At 36.2% G+C, this 21,491-nt stretch overlaps 1 protein-coding gene across 5 annotated transcripts in view; it reads right to left on the bottom strand.

Moving 5' to 3' along the window:
- ECPAS (Ecm29 proteasome adaptor and scaffold) overlaps positions 1–21,491 on the bottom strand; it is a 121,113-nt gene that overhangs the window by 45,866 nt on the left and 53,756 nt on the right. For all 5 annotated transcript variants that reach the window (XR_005210594.1, XM_037796830.1, XM_037796828.1 and 2 more), the window contains exons 6-14: positions 17,399–17,567; positions 13,892–14,031; positions 10,818–10,899; positions 8,353–8,472; positions 5,263–5,348; positions 4,979–5,057; positions 3,157–3,206; positions 1,324–1,390; positions 1,108–1,230 (exon numbers count right to left, since the gene is read on the bottom strand). Coding sequence is in view for 4 of the 5 variants with exons in the window: in XM_037796830.1 (XP_037652758.1) it covers positions 1,108–1,230; positions 1,324–1,390; positions 3,157–3,206; positions 4,979–5,057; positions 5,263–5,348; positions 8,353–8,472; positions 10,818–10,899; positions 13,892–14,031; positions 17,399–17,567 (916 nt within the window). In the remaining variant the exon portion in view is untranslated. The remainder of the gene's footprint in view (positions 1–1,107; positions 1,231–1,323; positions 1,391–3,156; positions 3,207–4,978; positions 5,058–5,262; positions 5,349–8,352; positions 8,473–10,817; positions 10,900–13,891; positions 14,032–17,398; positions 17,568–21,491) is intronic.

The raw sequence follows: 21,491 nt of genomic DNA, 5'->3' as shown, positions 1-21,491 counted from the left end.
CTAAATATACGCTTATTTGGGCCATTTTTAAAGGAACTATATGTAAGAATTTGAGTTTGATGTCAGTGAGCTTTGAGCTAATGGTCCTAGCCTGCTGTGAAAAAGTAAATAGCACAGGGGACAATTCAAAGGGGCCATCTTTTGGTTTACAACATGAGGTTACTAGGGGAGATTTTAAGTGCTCTATTCTAATGAGCTTCCAAATAAGCCTAAGCTTCTTTGGCCGTAATCAGATTTATATGACCACAAACCATGTGTGCTAGACACCAATAGTATTTGACAATGAGTTTCTCCATACAGTAGCCATTCTGAATGTGTGTAATTGCTTAATTTAACTCCTGCCATATTTCAATAGAAACCAGATATCCTGGTGAACCATAAATAATTCTTTCAATGTAAATATATTAAACCATACCAACCAAATTTCAGTCAGACACAATTTATATTAATCTCATCAATACTTTTTGGCATTGATTCCCCTTCAAATCTCTCTCTTTTCCTACTACCAAAAATGAAGCAAAAAGAACTGACTAAAACAAATACATAATATACTACTTTATATTTTACATGTTAAGTATACATATGTGTGTACATGTGCGTTTCTCTGTAGATATTCAAAATCCTCCTACAAACTCCCATGAAAACCAATTAAAGAGGACTGAAGGAAGAACAGTATGTATGATAGAACTGGTGTACTTCCTCCTATAGACTCATTATGACATCGTAGAGTTTGTGTATCTTTCCTTCTGCTTTTCTCCCCCAGTGTAACATACAGAATTCTACGTCAGTGGACTCTAGTGCTCAACAACCTTTTAAGAAGACAAAGCACTGCCAACTGGGAGGCCATGAGATTAGAAGAGTTACCCACTTGGAAGGTTTTTAAAAACATAAGCACCCATCACTGTGAATACTACCACTCCTCCTCCCCTAAGATCATATTTTCATCACAAAGAATTAAAATGAGATCATAAATCACAGTCCAAGTGAAAATAAAAATTCCTTTTAATTATCATAATAGGGAAGGAGAAAAGCAATTCAAATTTTGTTCTTAAAAATGTAAAATGTGGATATAACACTAGCCAAAGTAGTTCACACAGTTGGTCCTACCTTTATTAAGTATGAAGCCACAAGTGCCTCCATGAGAGTTCGCTGTGCTCCTTCTAAAGTACTGTAAGCTCCAACCATCATAGACAATGCCTCTTGAATTGCAAGTCGAGTCTCCGGCTCTTCCTGTAAGGAAGATAAAAACAATGTTTCCCTCCCCATTGGGTTTCCAGGTAAGCATCCAAACACAAAGCATAAACTTGCCAGCTGTTTCCCTACCTTACAAAGGGCTTCAAAAAGCTGCTGCACAAGAGCTATATCCTTAGTGAACAAATGAGGCATTCGACTGTAAAAGAATATAAGACCACCATTATTACTATTAGAAATTTCCATGAGATGAAAACGGGAGAAAATGAAGCTAAACACATTCTTGAACTTACAATTTAATCTCTGAACACAACAAAGTCAGCATGAGAACACCTCCCAATAGCCAAAAATGTTAAAAAATAAATATTTAAGGTCTAGTAATACTTAATGTTAAAAAATAAATATTTAAGGTCTGATCCAAGTAATCCTTAATTAATATACATATTAGCTAGATATATCATGCATTCAGTTAACATTTTTGATCTTAACATGCAGAAAATAGATAATTAAGATTAAATTACTATTTAAAACTAAAGTCTACCATGATAAGGGGCTTTGCTACCATGTGCCAAAAGACAACAAGACAATATTTGCTGGCAACTGTGCTGGTTTGGGTGTATTGTGCCCCCAGAGAATGCCATGTTCTTGGATGCAGTCTTGTGGGGCAGACATCTTGGTGGGGATCGGGTTGGAGCATTTGGATTGGGTTGTTTGCATGGAGATGCGCCCTACCCAACTGTGGGTAGTGACTCTGGTTGGATAATTTCCATGGAGGTGTTACCCCACCCATTCAGGGTGGGTCTAAATTAAATCACTGAAGCCATATAAATGAGCTGACAAACAGAAGGAACTCAGTGCAGCTGAGAGTGACATTTTGAAGAGGAGCTACAGCCAAGAGGGACAATTTGGAGAATGCACAGAAGCTGAGAGAGTAGCTGCAGATGAGAGACAGTTTGAAGATGGCTGTTGAAAGCAGACTTGTGCTCCAGAGAAGTTAAGAGAGGATAAATGCCCCAAGAGCAACTAAGAGTGACATTTTTGAGAAACTGCAGCCTAGAGAGGAACGTCTTGGGAGAAAGCCATTTTGAAACCAGAACTTTGGAGCAGACCCAGCCACGTGCCTTCCCAGCTAACAGAGGTTTTCTGGACACCACTGGCCATCCTCCAGTGAAGGTACCCAATTGCTGATGTGTTACCTTGGACACTTTATGGCCTTAAGACTGTAACTGTGTAACCAAATAAACCCCCTTTTATAAAAGCCAATCCATCTCTGGTGTTTTGCAGTCCGGCAGTATTAGCAAACTAGAACAGCAACCCTGCACTTTTATCAGTTGGTCTGGGGTGACTCTTTCCTCAAACCCCAAAGCTTTGCTCCACAAACAATACAGAAGGGTAAGACAGGGTCTGCACAAGCCAATGCAGAACCTGCACCAGGGGTAGAAGCTGCACCACTGAGGATGCTTCACTTCTATTCCCCTGCTTTGAAATACAGTGAAAGAAGATGACATCCAGGAGGAAATGGGATGAGGAAAACATAGTGAGCAGAAGGGGAAAACATCTATCTTGGGTAGCAGGGCAACTTGGAGTCATAATATAAACACCATCAGAAAGGAGAATCACTGGAAAACCCTTGATTATCTGGATTATAAAAACTAGTAGTAAGTGGCAACATAAACATTTAAGATCGAATATCCCCAGGGTATTAAAAAATATAATTGATTACAACACAACCCAGTTCAATATTACCATGTTACCACTACAATGGTAACATCTTTTCAAATGTAAATTAAAATGTCTCACAACTTTTTCCTTCAACAAATAAGACATTTCTCAATAATCCACAGCCATTAAACAATTTCCTTTCACAGAGCCACAAGAAATTTATTTTCCATCCATTATTAAATGCCACATAATTTTCTTATTTACCAATAAGAGATCTGTCTCACTGAAAAAGTGTTTACTCACCTGGAAAGTTTTCCAACAGCTGAATACGCCATTGACAGTAGTTTAGGATCCTTGAAATTAAAAAAAAAAAAAAAGTACAAAAAAAAGACAAAACAAAACTAAACACAGTAAACAGCAAAACCTTTCTGCTGTAATGACATGCATAATTTCACTCCTTTTTAAGCCTAGATCTCATTCTATCTAAGTACACGATGTTAGCTTCAGAGCAAGAAAATACAAAGTGTTCAAGCCTGAAATCCTAAAAGGAAAAATAAAACAAAGCCTCATGCCCCCACCCACACCAAAAAGGAAAATACAGTGGTCATAAATGAAAAATTTCTCTTAGCTCGTGTTAACTGAAGGATATTTTAACACTATGTAATCTGCAATGCCAAAAGAGTTTAACTTAAACCACTGCTCCAACAGACCAAGATCCTCCGTCTCTTACCCCTAGTTGCAGAACTGTGATGCAATTATCTGAAAATCTACATTATGATAAACAGCTTTCCCTTGTGTCTTCAACCATAAAAAAATTAAAAGGGTCACAGTCATCAAATGAATTAGTGAGATTCCTTCCTCAAGATACAGATAAAATGACATAGTTTAATGAAAACCAATAGTCTGACTTATTACTCAGGAACACAGCGACAAACTTCTGTCAGTTGAAGTTTTTACATTTATCATAGGACTCACCTTTCTATACTTAAATGGACACTCTTATGGATTCATCCATTGGGAAGACACAAGTGTCATCTGGCGATGAGAGAATTAGGCCTTGTGGTTTTCTGGCCTCTCTAACCTATTTTCAAGATATTTTCTCCCAGAAAACTAAAAAGCATTTTTATTTCTGCCAACCACTCCAAAACATCCAACTATCAGTGCCATAAACATAATCTGAAAGGTTCTCTAGGCCTTAAAAACCATGAAAGCACTACTCAGTAAGAGAAAGAACAGAGAAGAGCCAAGCCTAACATACCCCAAAGGACAAATGCACATTAAATGAACAGCTTTTCACTGATCGTATCTATCAACATAACTTCACTGTGCTGAACAATTTATGTGCATTATTTCATTTAATCCTCATAGTAATCCAATGAGATGGGTACTATTATTTTCACTTTTCAAGTAAGGAACAAAGTTCCAAAGAATTTAAGTAACTCACCAAAGAAGAAAACTAGGATTCACACCCAACTCTAATTCAAAGGGTAAAATCCTAATCATTACACTATTGCAAACATGCATTCATGTTTAGCTAAGACTTAGGAAAATAATGCTAACTAGAGCCCCTGAAACCTTACAAATTCCCCTGAAATACCTGAGATGGTAAAACAGATACAGCAAGGAAAAACAAGGAATCAAAAATCTACAAACTAAGGACTCCTCAACCCACTTAGCTTAAGGAATCAAAAATTTACTGAATGCATGTTTTGACAGCATTTAGAAATCAGTAAAACCTCAGCCCCTAAAAATTAACAGTTTCCCAAAGCACGACAAATCCAAATGGTCCCCTATGGAAATCAATCATAAAATAAATTTTAACTAATTCCTTTAAATCCATCTTTGCACAGTGTTTAAAAACAGCATAAAATAAACTTATTTTTTTAAATGTAGTTTAAAGAAGTGATAAAACACTTATCAACTTCAGAAAAGTTTTTAACACATTTCTAAAATAAGCAAAAGATGGCAGTAATTTCTGAATTTGCACTACTTCAAGTAAAAATGTTAAGAAATGATGAACAATGGCAAACTTTTTAATGACATCAACATGTAGACCAGAACGATTTACTATAAAAATTCTTTAGCATATAAAATGCTAAGAAAATTTCAAAGACAAGTCACTTACTTCTTTATATTCATTAATAAGCTTGGTAAGGCCATTCAAAAGCATTGGACCTAATGGTTTAATCTTGATTTCTGGACAGCTTAAAAAAAAAAAACAAAAAAGAACACAAAAAAAAACACATACATAAACAAATTACTCCTAATGTAAGATAAGAAAATCTCTTAAGTACACATCATTTCAGATGATTACTTAAAATAATTAAAAGACAACTGAAATAAATTAAAATAATCTGTCACTTGATCATTCTAACAGCTTGAAAACGTCATGAAGTCCAGAAAACTTACGTTATGCAAATGTGATGCACAAACTGCAGAGATAATGTTCTCAATTTTGAATTTGTATTTGCTCCAAAAAGTCCATCATACACCACCTATGAAAAGGAATAATGTGAAGAACCCCAATTAACAAGAATAGCAATTTACTATTTTCAAATATTAGTCAGGATTCAACAGCAGACCATTTGCACTACACCTTGTTCTTCAGAATAAATGCATTTCTTTTTAATACAGAGAAAGATTATTAGCTAACAAACATAGAAAACCAACCACAGCTCAGTTGATAGTTTGTGGGAATGACAAACACAATGGTTAATCTCAGCAATCTGCAAAACTCATGAGTCTACCACAAGACTTGAACTTGCCTTTGTGGGGGACATTATTTTACAGGCAAGACTGCTACACTGTAACACGTGGGGACAATAGCAGTTAAGATCACTTTAGGGAAACTAGGTGCCTTCATTACATGCAGTCATTCAGAACAAACTATAATAAAAGCTCAGTCTTGTTGAAAAGCTAAGATGTACAGACAATTAAAAATAACACAGGGCAAGATACAATCAAGTGCTAAATTATTTGGAACAGAAATCAGAAAATTAATCTGATAATATTATATAGCATAATATGATAAGATGACAGAAGAAAAGGATTTAATCAGAAGGCTAATATTCTGTGATGGGTAACATGTGCCTAGTGTTGGTACCATGAAAGAGGCTCATCTGACAGACACCTTAGAGGACTCCGTGATTAACAGACATGTGGAGAAGAAAGGGGCACGGCAAACTATGTAGGAGAACGGTAATGCCATCTGTGGTAAACCAAATAATGTCCCCCACAAAGGCAAGTTCAAGTACTGACCCCTGGTCCTGCCGGTGTGAACCCATCTGTTAACAAGCTCTTTGAAGATCTTATTAAGATGAAGCCAAACTAAATCAAGGTGGAGTCCTTGTAAGCAAAGGGAATTTGTACACAGAAGTACAGGCCTTAGGAAGGAGACAGACAGAGACGGCTGAGACGCCTCACCATGTGACAGAGGTAGAAGGTGATTGCCAGCAAGCTACCACCAAACGCTACAGACTTCGGAGAAAGCATGGCCTGACAACACCTTGATTTTGGACTGCTAGCTTCCAAACTGTGAGGCAATAAATTCCTGCTGTTTAAACCAGCCAGTCTGTGGTATTCAGTTATAGCAGGCTTGGAAACTAAGACACCATCATTAGAAATGGGAATACAAGAAAAGGAAGAATGTTTATGGATGATGGACAATGAGTTTGTCTTTTTTATTTTTTATATTTTTAGAGCAGTAGGAGATTTACAAAAAAACTCACACAGAAAGTAAAGAGTTCCCAGTATACCCTCTTTTCAGTTTTCCCTATTATTAACATTTTGCCTCACTGTGGTGCATCTGTTGTAAGTGATGAACCAATATTATTACAATTATTAACTAAAGTCCACTGTTCAGATTAGAGTTCATTCTTGGTATTGTATAGTTCTATGGTGTTTTTTATTTTTATTATGGTAACATATATACAACATAGAATTTCCCATTTTAACGACTTTGAGTTTGGCTTTGAAAATGCTCAATTTGGGCTGGAATTATTTTCAGAACACATAAATAGCTACAAATAAAGTACACAGCTTCAGGAAGTCTATGAATATTTTATCATCAAATTCTCACAGCTTATTAACTAATGCAGTAGTACAACTATATTTTCTGAACCAAAATTATCAAGACACCATCTGAGAAACAGTACTTGGATGCTAAAATCTAAGAAGCTATGGGACAATTACATGTTGCTGGAGACAAAACTTGAGTATCTGAAATTTCAAATATTGGAGTGCCTACTATGTGCCAGACACCAGAGTAAAGGTTTAATAATCTAGAAGGGAGAAGCAGACATAAATAAATCAGCTTCAAGAGAGAGATGCTAAGTCAAAAGTCTGGGTCCACCACAGAGTGAAAGCAAACTGCAGAGAGTGCAAGGAGAGGCAGGAAAAAGGAACGTTTCAGAATGTGGTGCATAGTGGATGTTTACCAGGCTCTGAGGGGGAGGGAAGCCATTCCAGGCAGGGAGGGCATCATGAGTGGAGACAGACAAGAAAACAGCAAATATAAGGAGCTAACAATCTTTCGTTGGAGCATAAGGTGCAGGGCAGGGGGTTGGCAAGAGATGAGCTCAGAAAGAAAATAACTAATGCTTCCTATATTTAGAGAACTTAATAACTAAAAGAGTACTAGCCACTGTGCTCTGAACCTTCTATCCATTAACCCATCGATTTCTATCCCATTCATTTCTAAGATATATCTTTCATTATCCCATTCATTTTTATCCATTATCCCATTATTCCCTCACACCTCACCGTGAGGTAGGTGCTATTATTACACCCATCTTAAAGATTTTTTTCTTTTTAAAGAAAAGGAAAAAGAAAGAAAAGAGCCTTAGGCTTATTTGAAATCAACAGAGTGTAAATAATGAAGGCAAAATTAAACCCTGAGCTGTTCACCCATGATAAAAAGCCAAGGGCTTTTGTAGAGGGGCTTGTATCCTTCACCAATTAGAGTACAAGGATTTCCAACCACAAAGGTAATTCTGGGTGGTCCAATGGGGAACAGCCTGATGGCAGGCAAGACTAGAAGCAGAGAACAAGGTAGAAGACTACTGCAATAACCCAAACAAGAAGTGACAATCTGAATTAAAAGCAGCACTACAGAAGCGAAGACATGAAGACAGAATCAAGAGGATTTATTGCCTTGATGTGGGGGGTTCAAGGATGGCTCCCAGTTTCTTCATTTAAGTGATAAGTTTTTGGTTGCACTATTTTTGAAGTAAAGACACATAGGAAAAAAAACTGGTTTGAGAAGTATTATCACCACACATTTAGGGTGAATGATAACCACATGCAGTGTATATTTTATAAATTAAAAAAAAAAAATCATTTCTGTAGCTTAAGTGGAAGTAGGAAAAAAGATGGAGGATCATTAGTCCTGTCACATATATCAGCCCACCCTCCTGACTATGCATTAACACGGTCCTTTCCCTAACTAGACAGACATAAAAGTTATAGATAGGCCATTCTTCCCTGGAAAGAACGAATTACCTGAATGTTAGCTGGGAACGTTTCAGCAGCTTGTCTAGAACGAAGGAGATGGGGAACAATCTTTAACTTGACTCTCGTACTGATTGGGTCCCTTTTCAGCTCTGGCTTCAGAACTGCTCCCTGTCAAAAATATGTTTTATTGCAACTCAGCATTTCAAAATTATTTTGAATTGAAAAAGTCACAAAAGATCATCTAAATCAGCGGTTCTTAAACCTTTGTTTCAAGACCCCTTCATACTCTAAACAATTACTGAAGACTCTCAAAGATCTTTTATTCATAAAAGTATACCCAGCAATATTTTCTTTATTAGAAATTAAATCTGAAAAATTTTTCAATATTACTTATTCATTTATTTAAAAAGCCCATTATAAATATTCATAAATATTTTTGTGAAAATTAACCATATTTTCCCCAAAAAATGTAAAGTGAGAAGAGTGGCATTGTTTTACATTATTTGCATACCTCTTTAATGTCCAGTTAATAGAAGACTTATTAGAATACCACTACAATGTGTTTTGATTGAAGTATGTGAAAAAATCCTGGCCTGACACAGATACATGGTTAGAAAATGGGGATGATTTTAGCCTTTTCAAATAATTGTGGATATTCTTCTTTGATATTTCATTAAAACTTGAAAAATAGTAGTTTCTTAAAGGATATTTACAATGTGGATTTGAAACCATGTCAATGAACTTTTCATACACTATTATACCAAACTCCACTAGTCTGTCTCCAACTTTGAATGAATCACTTACCTTTGCAGGCTTTTCTAATACCATTGATCATTTGGAAAATACTGGCTCACTGAATTATGCAAATCTTTCATTATGCAGCATCAAAAAGAATCACGTTAATATCACCGTCAATCGCATCAGAAAAGTTCACAAGCACTGAAAGCTGTCAAGCTAACTATGCTGGATACAAGTTTCCAAAATTCTAATTTTTGTTTGAAAGCTCAGCTTTTATCTTTGCCAATAAATACCATTAACTGTTTTTTCTTGACACAAGTCTCATTTTTTTTCACTTTAGAGAAAATATCTGCCAGTTATCCAAGTCTCAGTAACAATAGTTTGCCTGTCTACTCTGCAGCAGAAATGGTGTTCAATGAAGAAAGCAGCTAGTTCACCTTGCATCCAATCAATCACACAAGTGCTTTTCCACAAGGCCATCATACTTCACTATGCAGAACTGTTTTATGTGTGCTTCCTATTTTAACACAGACTATTAAAAAGATTTGTACTCAGAGTAAAGATATAATAAAATTATTAACTTCTCTTGATTCGTCAAGGATATTCTTAGGTTAAGCTGAGTTTTTCTTCTTTTCCTTTTTTATTTAAACCATGATTGAGTGAAGAACACAATGGCTGCTGGTATTCCTTGGTGACACAGCCCTGATCCATGCTGACTCTAGCAGTTACACCCACCACTGCTTTTGAAACATCAATACAAATATCAATGCAGTAAAAAAGGCAAATCATATCCCAGTATTAAGCCTTGCCTTCACGGATCCTCTAAAATGGTCTCTTTGACCATACAGGAGTCCATGGACCACATGTTGAAAACCACTTATCTAATACACCTTCTTCATGTTCTACTAAAGAACATGAGGCCCAGAAAAGTTCTGAGATTAGGCAAACCTCTCTTCTCCGATACACTCATGCACAGCCAGTCCATGGTGAGGTCAGAGCTACATCCAGGGGCCCCATTCCCAATCCACTGTTCTTTCTGCTGTATCACCATCAGTTCAATCTGACTAGAGCTGATAAGACTTTAAAACAACTGTTCATGGTTTAAAAAGCAAGCAAGTACACAAACAAGGGTTGTATGTCTGGTTTTGGACTTGGAATACTTTTAAACACAGTGCACTAAATAGAACTTATGTTGTTCAGCCAACACTTTACTTCAAGGTTCCAGAATAACCCATCTACTGTTTAGATTCTAGACCAAGGGGTCAGCAAACTGCGACTTGTGGACCCAACTGGCCCATACCTGTTTTTCCCCAAGAACCCTGACTTATGTGAGTTAGAGTCATTTCCATACTTTTAAATAATTTAAAAAAAAGAAAAAGAAAATTTCATGACACATGAAAATTATATGAAACTCAAATTTCAGTGTCCATCAAATTTTACTGGAACACAGTCAAACTCATTCAGCTAGGTGCTATCTATGGCTGCTTTCATGTTACAACAGAATTGAGACCGTAAGGCCTACAAAGCCTAAAATATTTACAGAAAAAGGTTGTTGACCCCAAATACAATGTATCATCATTACTTAAGCACCTGAGTAGAAAACACTGGATTAGGTAAAGTAAGTTACCAGGAGATTTTACTCTATCTGTCTAGGCTTACATAGTTTAAAATCAATTTTTCCTAAAGCATAGATTCAACTTATATCAAAATAACTAAGGAGAAAATGTACAGTTTATAGTTTTAATGATGTGAAAAAATAAACCAAAACAACCTACCTCTTTCGTCTTCAGTGGTATATCTCCAAGGTATACCTTGTACATCTTATTAATGATGGCAGGATTATTCCAGTCAATTAAGCTACAGAAAGTTTCAACACAGCCTGTTAAAATTCTATTTTTCCTCCCACTTCAATGATTTTAAAAACTCATATACCCCCAAAATTTGCTACCAAAGAAAAATGTCAGAATCCCACAGATGAAACAGACAGCTGACAGTGTAGACCAGAAAGAAAGGGATCAACTATCAAAGTTCATTTTTAAACAGAAAAAAATACAGATCACTTATCCCACCTTGATTCAACAGATCAATGTAGCAAAAGCCCAATTTGGACCCATACAAAACAACGAGGTTGCATAGAGGCCAAAGCCATGGGCCAGTTCCAACAGGCAGAGCAGGCAGATACTACACCTTTTCAAAGAGCCCTGAGGCCGGATGTAACTATGAGGCATCACCCTATTCTACTTTACCCACTTGGAAATTCAAAAGTGCTAAAGGAGAGTGATAAAAACAAATCTTCCCTAATAAGGCTACAACCCTAGGAAGCTTACAATCCATCCCCACTTCTCTAACACTGTGTCATTATAATTCCAGCACCCCTTCCCACCCTGCCTTACCTACCAGCACTTGCTTGCACTTCTGGCACCTACTTCTACAAAGCAGTCATGTTGCCATTAGTCACAAAGGCTGGCTCCTACTGTGGCTCCACAATAAGGTGAATTCGGATATTACATGACTGGTGATTGGCGCCCATCCTCTGCAGCAAGCCCAGCTCAGTCATTTTACTACCACAGCAATAATGCAAGCCTGCATTTCAGTCCAGGGGTGAGGTTTTAAATACTATCTTCTCTGCTTTTTGTCATCAATTGTGCATATGCAATTTATCATGATACTTAGACTTTTTCACTGATTCATGTCTTGTTTCACAGTTTATCAATCTGCCACTTCTTTGGATATCCATGATTCTGCTATCCCCAAACACAATCTATAATTCTATTTTAGTTGTTAATCACCTACATCTTTGCCTCAGCTGACTGCTACTAATTCTCAAATTCCACCATTGTTTTCCCTCTATAAATAATTCAAGTTTAGAGATTTTTATTTTACAAAATACATGCATACATACACATATACACACACTTCAGTAAAAGAAATTAAGAAAACCCAATAGCAGTTAACTAATAAGAATAATTTTTACTCTTTCTTCTATCTGTCATCTTCCCATCTCTCTACTTTTAGTTTTTTTGACTACTGATTTTTACTCCTGTAAAAATTCAAAAATCAATAATATACAGAGCAAAATTCCTTTTAAACAGCATCACAACCTCTCTCTTCCTCTTCAACAGAACAACCATAAGTTTATAGTCTATCTTTTTTATACGTGCTTCCTATGTGTGCAAAATAGGGGGATAAGTATGGCAGGTAGGTAGATGAAGAAATAAATCAGTAGACAGATGATCACCTGAAGAGATACTTTGGGATTTTTTTGCCAAAATGGGATAATATCTACATATTGCTCTCAACTCACTTTTTATCCCTTAATAATGTTATATTATACTTATGGAAAAAATGCATACACTATTTTTCGTGGCTGAAACCAAAACTAATTAAAACACAAGTGATACATTTACATTTCCAACAATCAAATCCACCATATGGTACAGAGAATGGGGCCAATTCAACACAATGAGAGGTTTTAAAGGAAGAATTTTTTGACACTTCAAAACCAAATTCCTTCAAAAGGATATCAGAAAGATTCTCTTATAAGCAGCTTGAAGGGAAGTTTCGAGTTGGGAGTGACGTTAAGTATAATCTACCCCAACTCTGTTATCGCACAGTCTAAGGCCTAGTGAGGTCGGCTGAGCCTCCGACGCTGGTACAATCAGCAAGAGACAGGACCAGAATCAACTACGTGACCAACACCCTCCCTCTCCATGCACCTCCCACACCCTCTAGGAGGGAAGCCCTTACCCACCACCCACACAGTCTGTTTCTATTTCAACAAGCAAACTAAGACACAATGAAGTTCATTTCCTTATTCTGTTTTCCTGGAGAGGGAAAATTAAAATACATGCAACCTTTACAAAGCTTTATTACCTTATCTACATTCCTCTGTTTTCTAGCACATTATCACATGACTAGAAACATTAAAATAAATTCAAGTAAAAAACTTAAAATAAATTCAAGTAAAGAACTACCCCATAATTCTATTTTTCAACCAAATAACTCCCTTTTTCCATGTTCTTCAGTCTTTGTACATGTTGTTTTTAAAATTTACAATCAGTACACATGCCATTTTGTATTGTCTTATTCATTTACCATTACTTGGAAGCAACTTACATGTTGCTATATTACTTTTATAATTATTTTTATATTATACTTATATTTATTATACTTATATTTACATAAAAGTACACACAGTAATTTGCTATTGTAGAAACTTGAATTTGTTTCCATTTTTTTATGATTATAATCATATAATGAACACACCTATTAACATTTTTCTAAATATAACCTTTCCTCTTTTGAATTATATTCCTTATGATAAATCCTCAAAATTAGATAAAAAGGTATAAATATTATGATTCATTACTAATTATAAATTCTTTCCAAAAATTATTTCAACTTATGCCAATCACAAGGATATAAGAACAGCCGTTTCAACAGAAATGTAAATGGATTCAACCTTGCTTACCAAAGAATACAAACTGGTATATCTTTGTTTTGCACTGATTTAATTTCTTATGCAGAATATTTTCTCATTCTATTTGTATTTCCTCCTGCATAAATTAAGATCTATTCAAATACCTTTTTACAGGGGCCTGATTTTTTTTTCAGTGTATTAACCATAATACATTCATATTCTTTACTAAAAACAATCTCAAATTACCTGTCCCATTTCTTGCAATAATATTCCTAATCCAGTATTAAATTGCTCTTTGTCAAACTGTATTTGAGTTTCCTGAAATCAAATGTCTAACTATACTAAGTCCTAAAAGAACAAAAATGCAGCAAGTAACCTTAGAGAAATTAAGCCTCTTCCAATTTTTAAAGTTGAGGAGAAGGAAGTTACCTTTGCTTGCTTTTCAATTCCAGGTCTGCTGCCGTTGCTACACTGTGGCGTGTATCACTAGAAGCAATCACCAGGTGGAGAACAGCTTCGAGTTCAGGCACCTGTTCAGCTTCTATGAATTTCACTATACCCAACTTGCACTGTGGATAAATGAAGGTAAGGAGAAACAGTAGTCAGGGAAACAAAGAAAACCAACCAAATGTATTAACAAATCAGTGTAGTCACAAAACAAGAATTAATAGTCGTAACAGAAACAGCTCAGATTAATGCTTATGTTATGCCAGAGGCTGTCCTAAACCATAAAATTCATGGTTTCGCTTAACCCTCACAATTTGAGATAGATAGCAAATGAGAAAACTGAGGTAAGGCTTAAGAGGTTAAGACACATATTTATTAAGTGATATAGCCAGGATTCAAACCCAAGACTCTCTAACTCCAAGAACATTAAGTTACACAGTCTCTATATGCAGGTTGCACAGCCTCCCTAAAGTGATTGAAGCCTGGAAGTGAAGTACAAGTTTGGGGCCTCCAGACAAGGGAGGGATACCATAGTAATAAAGTACTCCATGGACTTTTATAACCATTCAAAAAGAACTAATCAATTCACATTACATGGAGGATCACCCCAATGCTAAAGAAAATCCTCTATATTCTTACATAGAGCAAACAAAAAATATGATTTAAAATATACTCTGGTAGATGCAAGTGAAATTCTAATCACACTGTATTCAATCAGCTGACTGCTCAAAATGAAATACAGACTAAAGATAAATTCTACTTAGAACTTCAAGCAACATGAAAGAGCTATGAATTTCACTACAGATAACTTTATTTAAGATATAAACACACCCTAAAAATTAAAACTTTATTTTTGGCTTAAAAAAAAATCAGTTAAAAAGAAATAAATCCCCTACATGGGACCTGACTCCCAGGGGCGTAAATCTCCCTGGGAACGCAGGATATGACTCCCGGAGATGAATCTGGATCCAGCACCGTGGGATTGAGAACACCTTCTTGACCAAAAGGGAGATGCAAAATGAAACGAAAAAAAGCTTCAGCAGCTGAGAGATTTCAAATGGAGTCAAGATGTCACTCTGGTGGACATTCTTATGCACTATATAGATAACCCTTTTTAGATTTTAATGTATTGGAATAGCTGGAAGCAAATACCTGAAACTACCAAACTCCAGCCCAGTAGCCTTGGCTCTTGAAGATGATTGTATAACAATGTAGCTTACAAGGGGTGACAGTGTGATTGTGAAAAGCCTGTGGATCGCACTCCCTTTATCCAGTGTATGGATGGATGAGTAGAAAAATGGGGACAAAAACTAAATGAAAAATATGGTGGGATGGGGGGGATGATTTGGGTGTTCTTTTTTACTTTTATTTTTTATTCTTATTCTGATTCTTTCTGATGTAAGGAAAATGTTTCAAATAGATTGGGGTGATGAATGCACAACTATACAACTATATGATGGTACTGTGAACAGCTGATTGTACACCATGGATGATTATATGGTATGTGAATATATCTCAATAAAACTGAATCAAAAAAAAAAGAAAGAAACCTATTATATAACAATTCTTATACATATGAATTAAGATTGACAAGAGTTTACAATTGTTAAATGAGAAAGGATGTGATTACAAAAGATATACCAACAGATCATAAAAATGCTTGCCTCCCCTCCTCTAGCTCAATACAACTTATTTGTAATGAAAGCTACAATAGAGAACTAATATTTATTAAGCCATAAAAAGGACAGTTATGAAAATCATATACACAAAGATATATATTAAATGTGTGTAGAGAAAACTGAAAATTATACAAATGCCTATCAATAGGACATTGGTTTAAAAAAAGTGATCTATATATAATTAACTTTTATAGAGACATTAAAAAGGATGACATTGTTTTAAAATCTGATGTACTGTTATGTGAAAAAATTAAACTAAAAGTAATGCATTATATGACTAATGTAAAAATGGATTATAATAAAACAGTATTTGTGTACCTACACGCATGCACAGAGAAAAGTAGTTGTAGATGCATGACAAACTACCTAAGGTGGCAGGACTCCAGGTAATTTTAAATTTCTCTTTATACTATTCTGCACTACTTGAATTTTTTACATTATCATCACTTTTATAATTAGAAGGGAAAAAAGCCATTTTATTTGGAGGAAAAAATGTAAAAACAGCTATTTAAAAATTAGGGAAAAAAAACTTCCATCTGTGAAACTGAATCTTTCATTTCAATACTAGATTACAAAACTGACAAAAGTCAGATAGAAGCCCTCTGAAATTAGCAAATTATGACCAACAGGATAATATAATATAACATTAATGACTATTCTCCAGCATTACTCATAGCTTCAGCCATCAGAAAAACCCAGGTTCAGAGCCTAGTACTAGGGATGAGACCTTGGTGAATACAGTTTACCTCTCTAAACTCCAGTTCTTGTTACAGAACATAAGACTAATCATGTTTATATCTCACTGGGTTGTTGTGAGGACTGCCGTGAGTATAAAGAATGTAGTCCAAGTACTCGGCAGAGCATCTGCTGCCTCAATAACACACTCAACAAAGAAGAGCTTCTGTTAGTTCTATTCACCTTTCTTACATCATGGTTTATGGAGGGGAAAAAAAATCCATAAAACATGAAGAAGTAAATCTAAACAATTATAATCCTCACTGAACAAATCATTGTATAAGCTGGTGAAGGGCAAGAATTCTCCACTTGCCTCTTTTCCCTGGGAAATGTTCTTTCCCTGGGAACATTGTTTTTATCAGTGGTCACCTACATTCCCAAAAAGAAAAGGATCAAATCATTTAGACCGCCACTGAGAAACGAAGGAAGGATTGAAGACTAACCCATGTGGCTCAAATTCCAAAATAATTACATACTGATCTCATCTGCTCTCCCCTGCAGTGTGTGCTGACACACAGCAAGACGCCTTCTTTGTAGAATGCCAGTCATTTTTAAAAACTACTCAGAAAACATCTGTGTCCTGTTTAAAATCCAAAATAAAATTCTTAATGCCTATTTTTAAATTCCCAGGAAAAAATATAACAGGAGTCATGCTTTCTCCCATACTGTCACTTCTGAAGTATAGGGGTTCCACACTTTACACAAAACATACAGCTCTAAAGAGCTGGATAACGCAAGACAAATAGTATTTTAACTGTTCCAAAGGAGTTAGATGATTACTAAACCTATAATTAAAAATTAAAGAAGTTAAATATATTCAATTTATAAGTGGATTGTATTTTATATTTGAAATCTGTAAGCAATATTAGAAAAACTAAAGAGTATTCCCTATTCCTCCCTTTCCCTAGGGCTTTAACAAATAATGGATATGATAAAGAGAACACATGGCATCAACTGCTCCCTTCAAACATACTTCATTAAAGAGCCTGAATATACTGGATTATGTTATACATGCTTTCATGGGCTACACAGGGGCAGGCGTTATATTCCATTATAAGCACGCAGTGTATGATACCTGTTCCAACTCCTCAGGTGTCCACGGGTTGTCACCAATAACTCGTTTAGCTGCATAAAAGCTCATTCCTGGAGGAGGTTGTGGGATTCCAGAACCTCCCCCACTATTTGAAGATGAACCCTGTGCTGAAGATGAGTTCTGGCGACTCTGGGATTCATTTAACACATATCTGCAAAGGAAATAAAATTTTAACTCCTCTACAAAAGTACATGCATACACATGCATTAAGTATAACATTCAATTATATAATACTTTCCTCATGCGCTATTTTTCAAGAAATTAAACACCTGAAATTAAAATTTTATTATACAGAAAAATTTTAAAGATACCTAAAGAAGGCATCTTTCTTAACCAAAAGGGGGAAACGAAAGGTAACATAATAAGGTTACACTGGCTAAGAGATTTCAAATAGAGTCAAGAGGCTATCCTGGAGGTTACTCTTATGCAAGCTCCAGTCAGATATCCCAAATGGCTACAGTATGCCAAGCTCTAACCAAAGTAGTCCCAAAATACCTAGGTTCCTAGATATCTCATCTCTTGCCACCTCCCCGCCCTGCACCTTATGCTCCAACAAAAGATTGTAGTTCCTTAAATTTGCTGTTTTCTTGTCTCTTTGTCTCCACTCATGATGCCCTCCCTGCCTGGAAAGGCTTCCCTCCCCCTCAGAGCCTGGTAAACATTCACTCAGTGTGCCATCATCTGAAATGTTCCTTTTTCCTGCCTTTCCTTGCACACGCTATAAAAGTTTCACTCACCAAGTTTACTTTTCAGAAACTTAAATCCATCAGAGTGTTCCCATGCCAGACAAGTCCTAAAACCCAGAGGCAACAGCCTCTTTAAGAACATCAACCAGATGCAGCCCCCTTCTGCATAATGTCGACACCCCTTTTTAAAATGAACAAGTTAGGGTGGTCACTGCCTAGACACCCCTGCAGATGGAGAAAGTGATTAAACAAGAAGGGGCAGCAACAGACAAGATAGGATTTAACAAAGGATTATGAATACTGAGTCTTTATATAAATATATATATGTATTTAGATGCTAGGGTATTAAAATAACTAGAAGGAAATACCTGAATTGGTGGCACTGTAACCCATAACAAATTCTTTGCAATTACCTATATAACCACTTGTTAAATCGTACTTTGAAGTTATCACCTTTCTGTATATATGTTATATATCACAATAAGAAAATAACTGAAATTGTGGAACTGTAACCCACAACATTCTTTGAAATCTTTTCTCTAGCAACTTGTTAAATCATACTTTAAAAGTTATCACTATTCTGTATATATGTTAAATTTCACAATAAAAAAATTAAAAAAAAAAAAAGAAGGCATCTACATCATCAATTAGCCATGAGTACATTGCCTAACTTGGTTACAAATCAACTACAACAGCTACCAACAATGGAGGTAAACAAAGCATTCATTATTCAGTCTACAAAATATTATTCTACAAACCACCATGGATCCACCACATTTTAAGTTTTCAGTGAACAAATACCAAGAAAGGTGTGTTGATGCAGGGTAAAGAAAAACAAAACTATCATTCTATACCTAAAGCAATTATTTTCATCTCTGTTAAGTTGCAATTAACCTTCAATTCTCCTTGTACTCCTTATATCCCTGCAAGTATCATGGAAAATCCACTGAAACCTCCAAACCACCTACCACACAAGCACACAATGCCCCTGAAATGAAAAAAATCAAGAAAGCCCAAAAGGGAAAGTCATACAAACTAAGCATTAGATTTTTTCATTTTATATTCAAAGCCCTTTGTACCTAAGATTTATTAATTTATCATTCTGTTTCATTTTTAGCTTCTACAGACTGAAGTAATATTTCCAGTTAATTCATTTCAATCCAATTAAACTGGTATTCCTCTATTAAATTTTGATATAAATTTTCATACAAGTCTCTTCAAACTCTAAAATTCTAGACTGACGAATTCCACTATCATATTGGATATTAAAATAAAAAACCTATTATAATAAAAGTTAAAAAAAAAAAAAAGGCATTTAGAGCCTGATTGCATAATAAATTAGACCACATTACTTATATGCCAGATTAATTCAATACCTAAATTCATCTATTAAAAATACAAAATAACCATTAAGGAATCACGTTAATACTTTTATGTAAATGAGGCAAGTTCTCATTGTTAAGAGAAATGTGAGGAGTCACTGGCTTGGGTACACTGTAGTCTTTAAGGTAAATTTGGATTCAAGGTTTATTTCCCAAAGCTACCATCATTTGTCAATTCTGGCTGCCCCCTGATTTAACAACTATAAAAGAAGCTTTCATTTATTTCTAAGTTACAGCAAGACTAGAGACATTAAGTCAATCAAAAATTGACAAGAGGCAAGATGGCGGCATAGAGAGGAGTGGAAGCTAAGCAGTCCCCCTGGAACAACTACAAAAAACCAGAAACAACTAGTAAATAATCCAGAATAACTGCGGGGGGACAAACGAGACCATCCACTCATCATACACCAACCTGAATTGGGAGGAATGCCTGAGAACACAGCATAAAATCTGTAAGTAAAACCTGCGGAACCAGGTCGGAAGACCCCCTCCCCCATAGCCCGAGCTGCAGAGCCTCGTGGTGCCAGAGAGAAGCTCTCTCCCAGCAAGCGAATACAGCTCAGCTGGGCTCCAACTGGGGTTTTAAGTAGCGAGTGTGAACTGCTCACTACAGGTACTAATCCCCAAAAAACAGACAGAGGCTTTGGGTGACGACTGACCTGGGAGAGCCGGAGGGTCGCCTTGACTGGGTCTGAAGGGGACTATCTGTTTCTTTTTCGGCTCAGTGGAGAAAGCCCCAGTCATTTTAAGTTTCCAGGGCTGTGACTCGGGGAAGGGCGGAGACACCACAAGCAGAGAGCGAGACCATTGAAATGCTAATGACCTCCACCTGGGGGCTGTGTCTTCTCTAGGAGGAAAGGGGTGGGGCCCTTTCCATTCAGAACCAGACCCCAGAGCCTGGGGGAACATAGCCATACCTCCTCACACCAGTCAAGAATTATAGGCTAACAGGCATCACCTGCTGGGCAGAAAAGCACAGTGACCCGAGGCATCAAAGGGTGGAGCAATTTTCTAAGACACACCCTCAGGGAAACCAGATACTGAATATTTCTTCCCTCTGTTCTGGTCTGGGAAAACCTGATTTGGATAAACAAGGAAACCATGACTAGACAACAGAAAATTACAACCTACACTAAGAAAAACAAAGTTATGGCCCAGTCAAAGGAACAAACATACACTTCAACTGAGATACAGGAATTTAAACAACTAATGCTAAATCAATTCAAAAAGTTTAGAGAAGATATTGCAAAAGAGATAGAGGCTGTAAAGGAAGCACTGGACCTGTATACGGCAGAAATCAAAAGTTCAAAAAACCTACTGGTAGAATCTATGGAAATGAAAGGCACAACACAAGAGATGAAAGACACAATGGAAACATACAACAACAGATCTCAAGAGGCAGAAGAAAACACTCAGGAACTGGAGAACAAAACACCTGAAAGCCTATATACAAAGGAGCAGATGGAGAAAAGAATGAAAAAATATGAGCAACGTCTCCGGGAACTCAAAGATGAAACAAAGTACAATAATGTACGTATCATTGGTGTCCCAGAAGGAGAAGAGAGGGGAAAGGGGGCAGAAGCAATAATAGAGGAAATAATTCATGAAAATTTCCCATCTCTTAAGAAAGACATAAAATTACAGATCCAAGAAGCGCAGCGTACTCCAAACAGAAGAGATATGAATAGGCCTACGCCAAGACACTTAATAATCAGATTATCAAATGTCAAAGACAAAGAGAGAATCCTGAAAGCAGCAAGAGAAAAGCAATCCATTACATACAAAGGAAGCTTAATAAGACTATGTGCGGATCTCTCAGTAGAAACCATGGAGGCAAGAAGGAAGTGGTGTGATATGTTTAAGATACTGAAAGAGAAAAACCACCAACCAAGAATCCTGTATCCAGCAAAGCTGTCCTTCAAATATGAGGGAGAGCTCAAAATATTTTCTGACAAACAGACAATGAGAGACTTTGTGAACAAGATACCTGCCCTACAGGAAATACTA

The sequence above is a fragment of the Choloepus didactylus genome, chromosome 10 (genome assembly GCF_015220235.1).
Source record: "Choloepus didactylus isolate mChoDid1 chromosome 10, mChoDid1.pri, whole genome shotgun sequence".
NCBI classification, from domain to species: Eukaryota; Metazoa; Chordata; class Mammalia; order Pilosa; family Megalonychidae; genus Choloepus; species Choloepus didactylus.
Note: the sequence above shows the minus strand (reverse complement) of the source record. Positions and strands in the feature narration are given on the sequence as shown.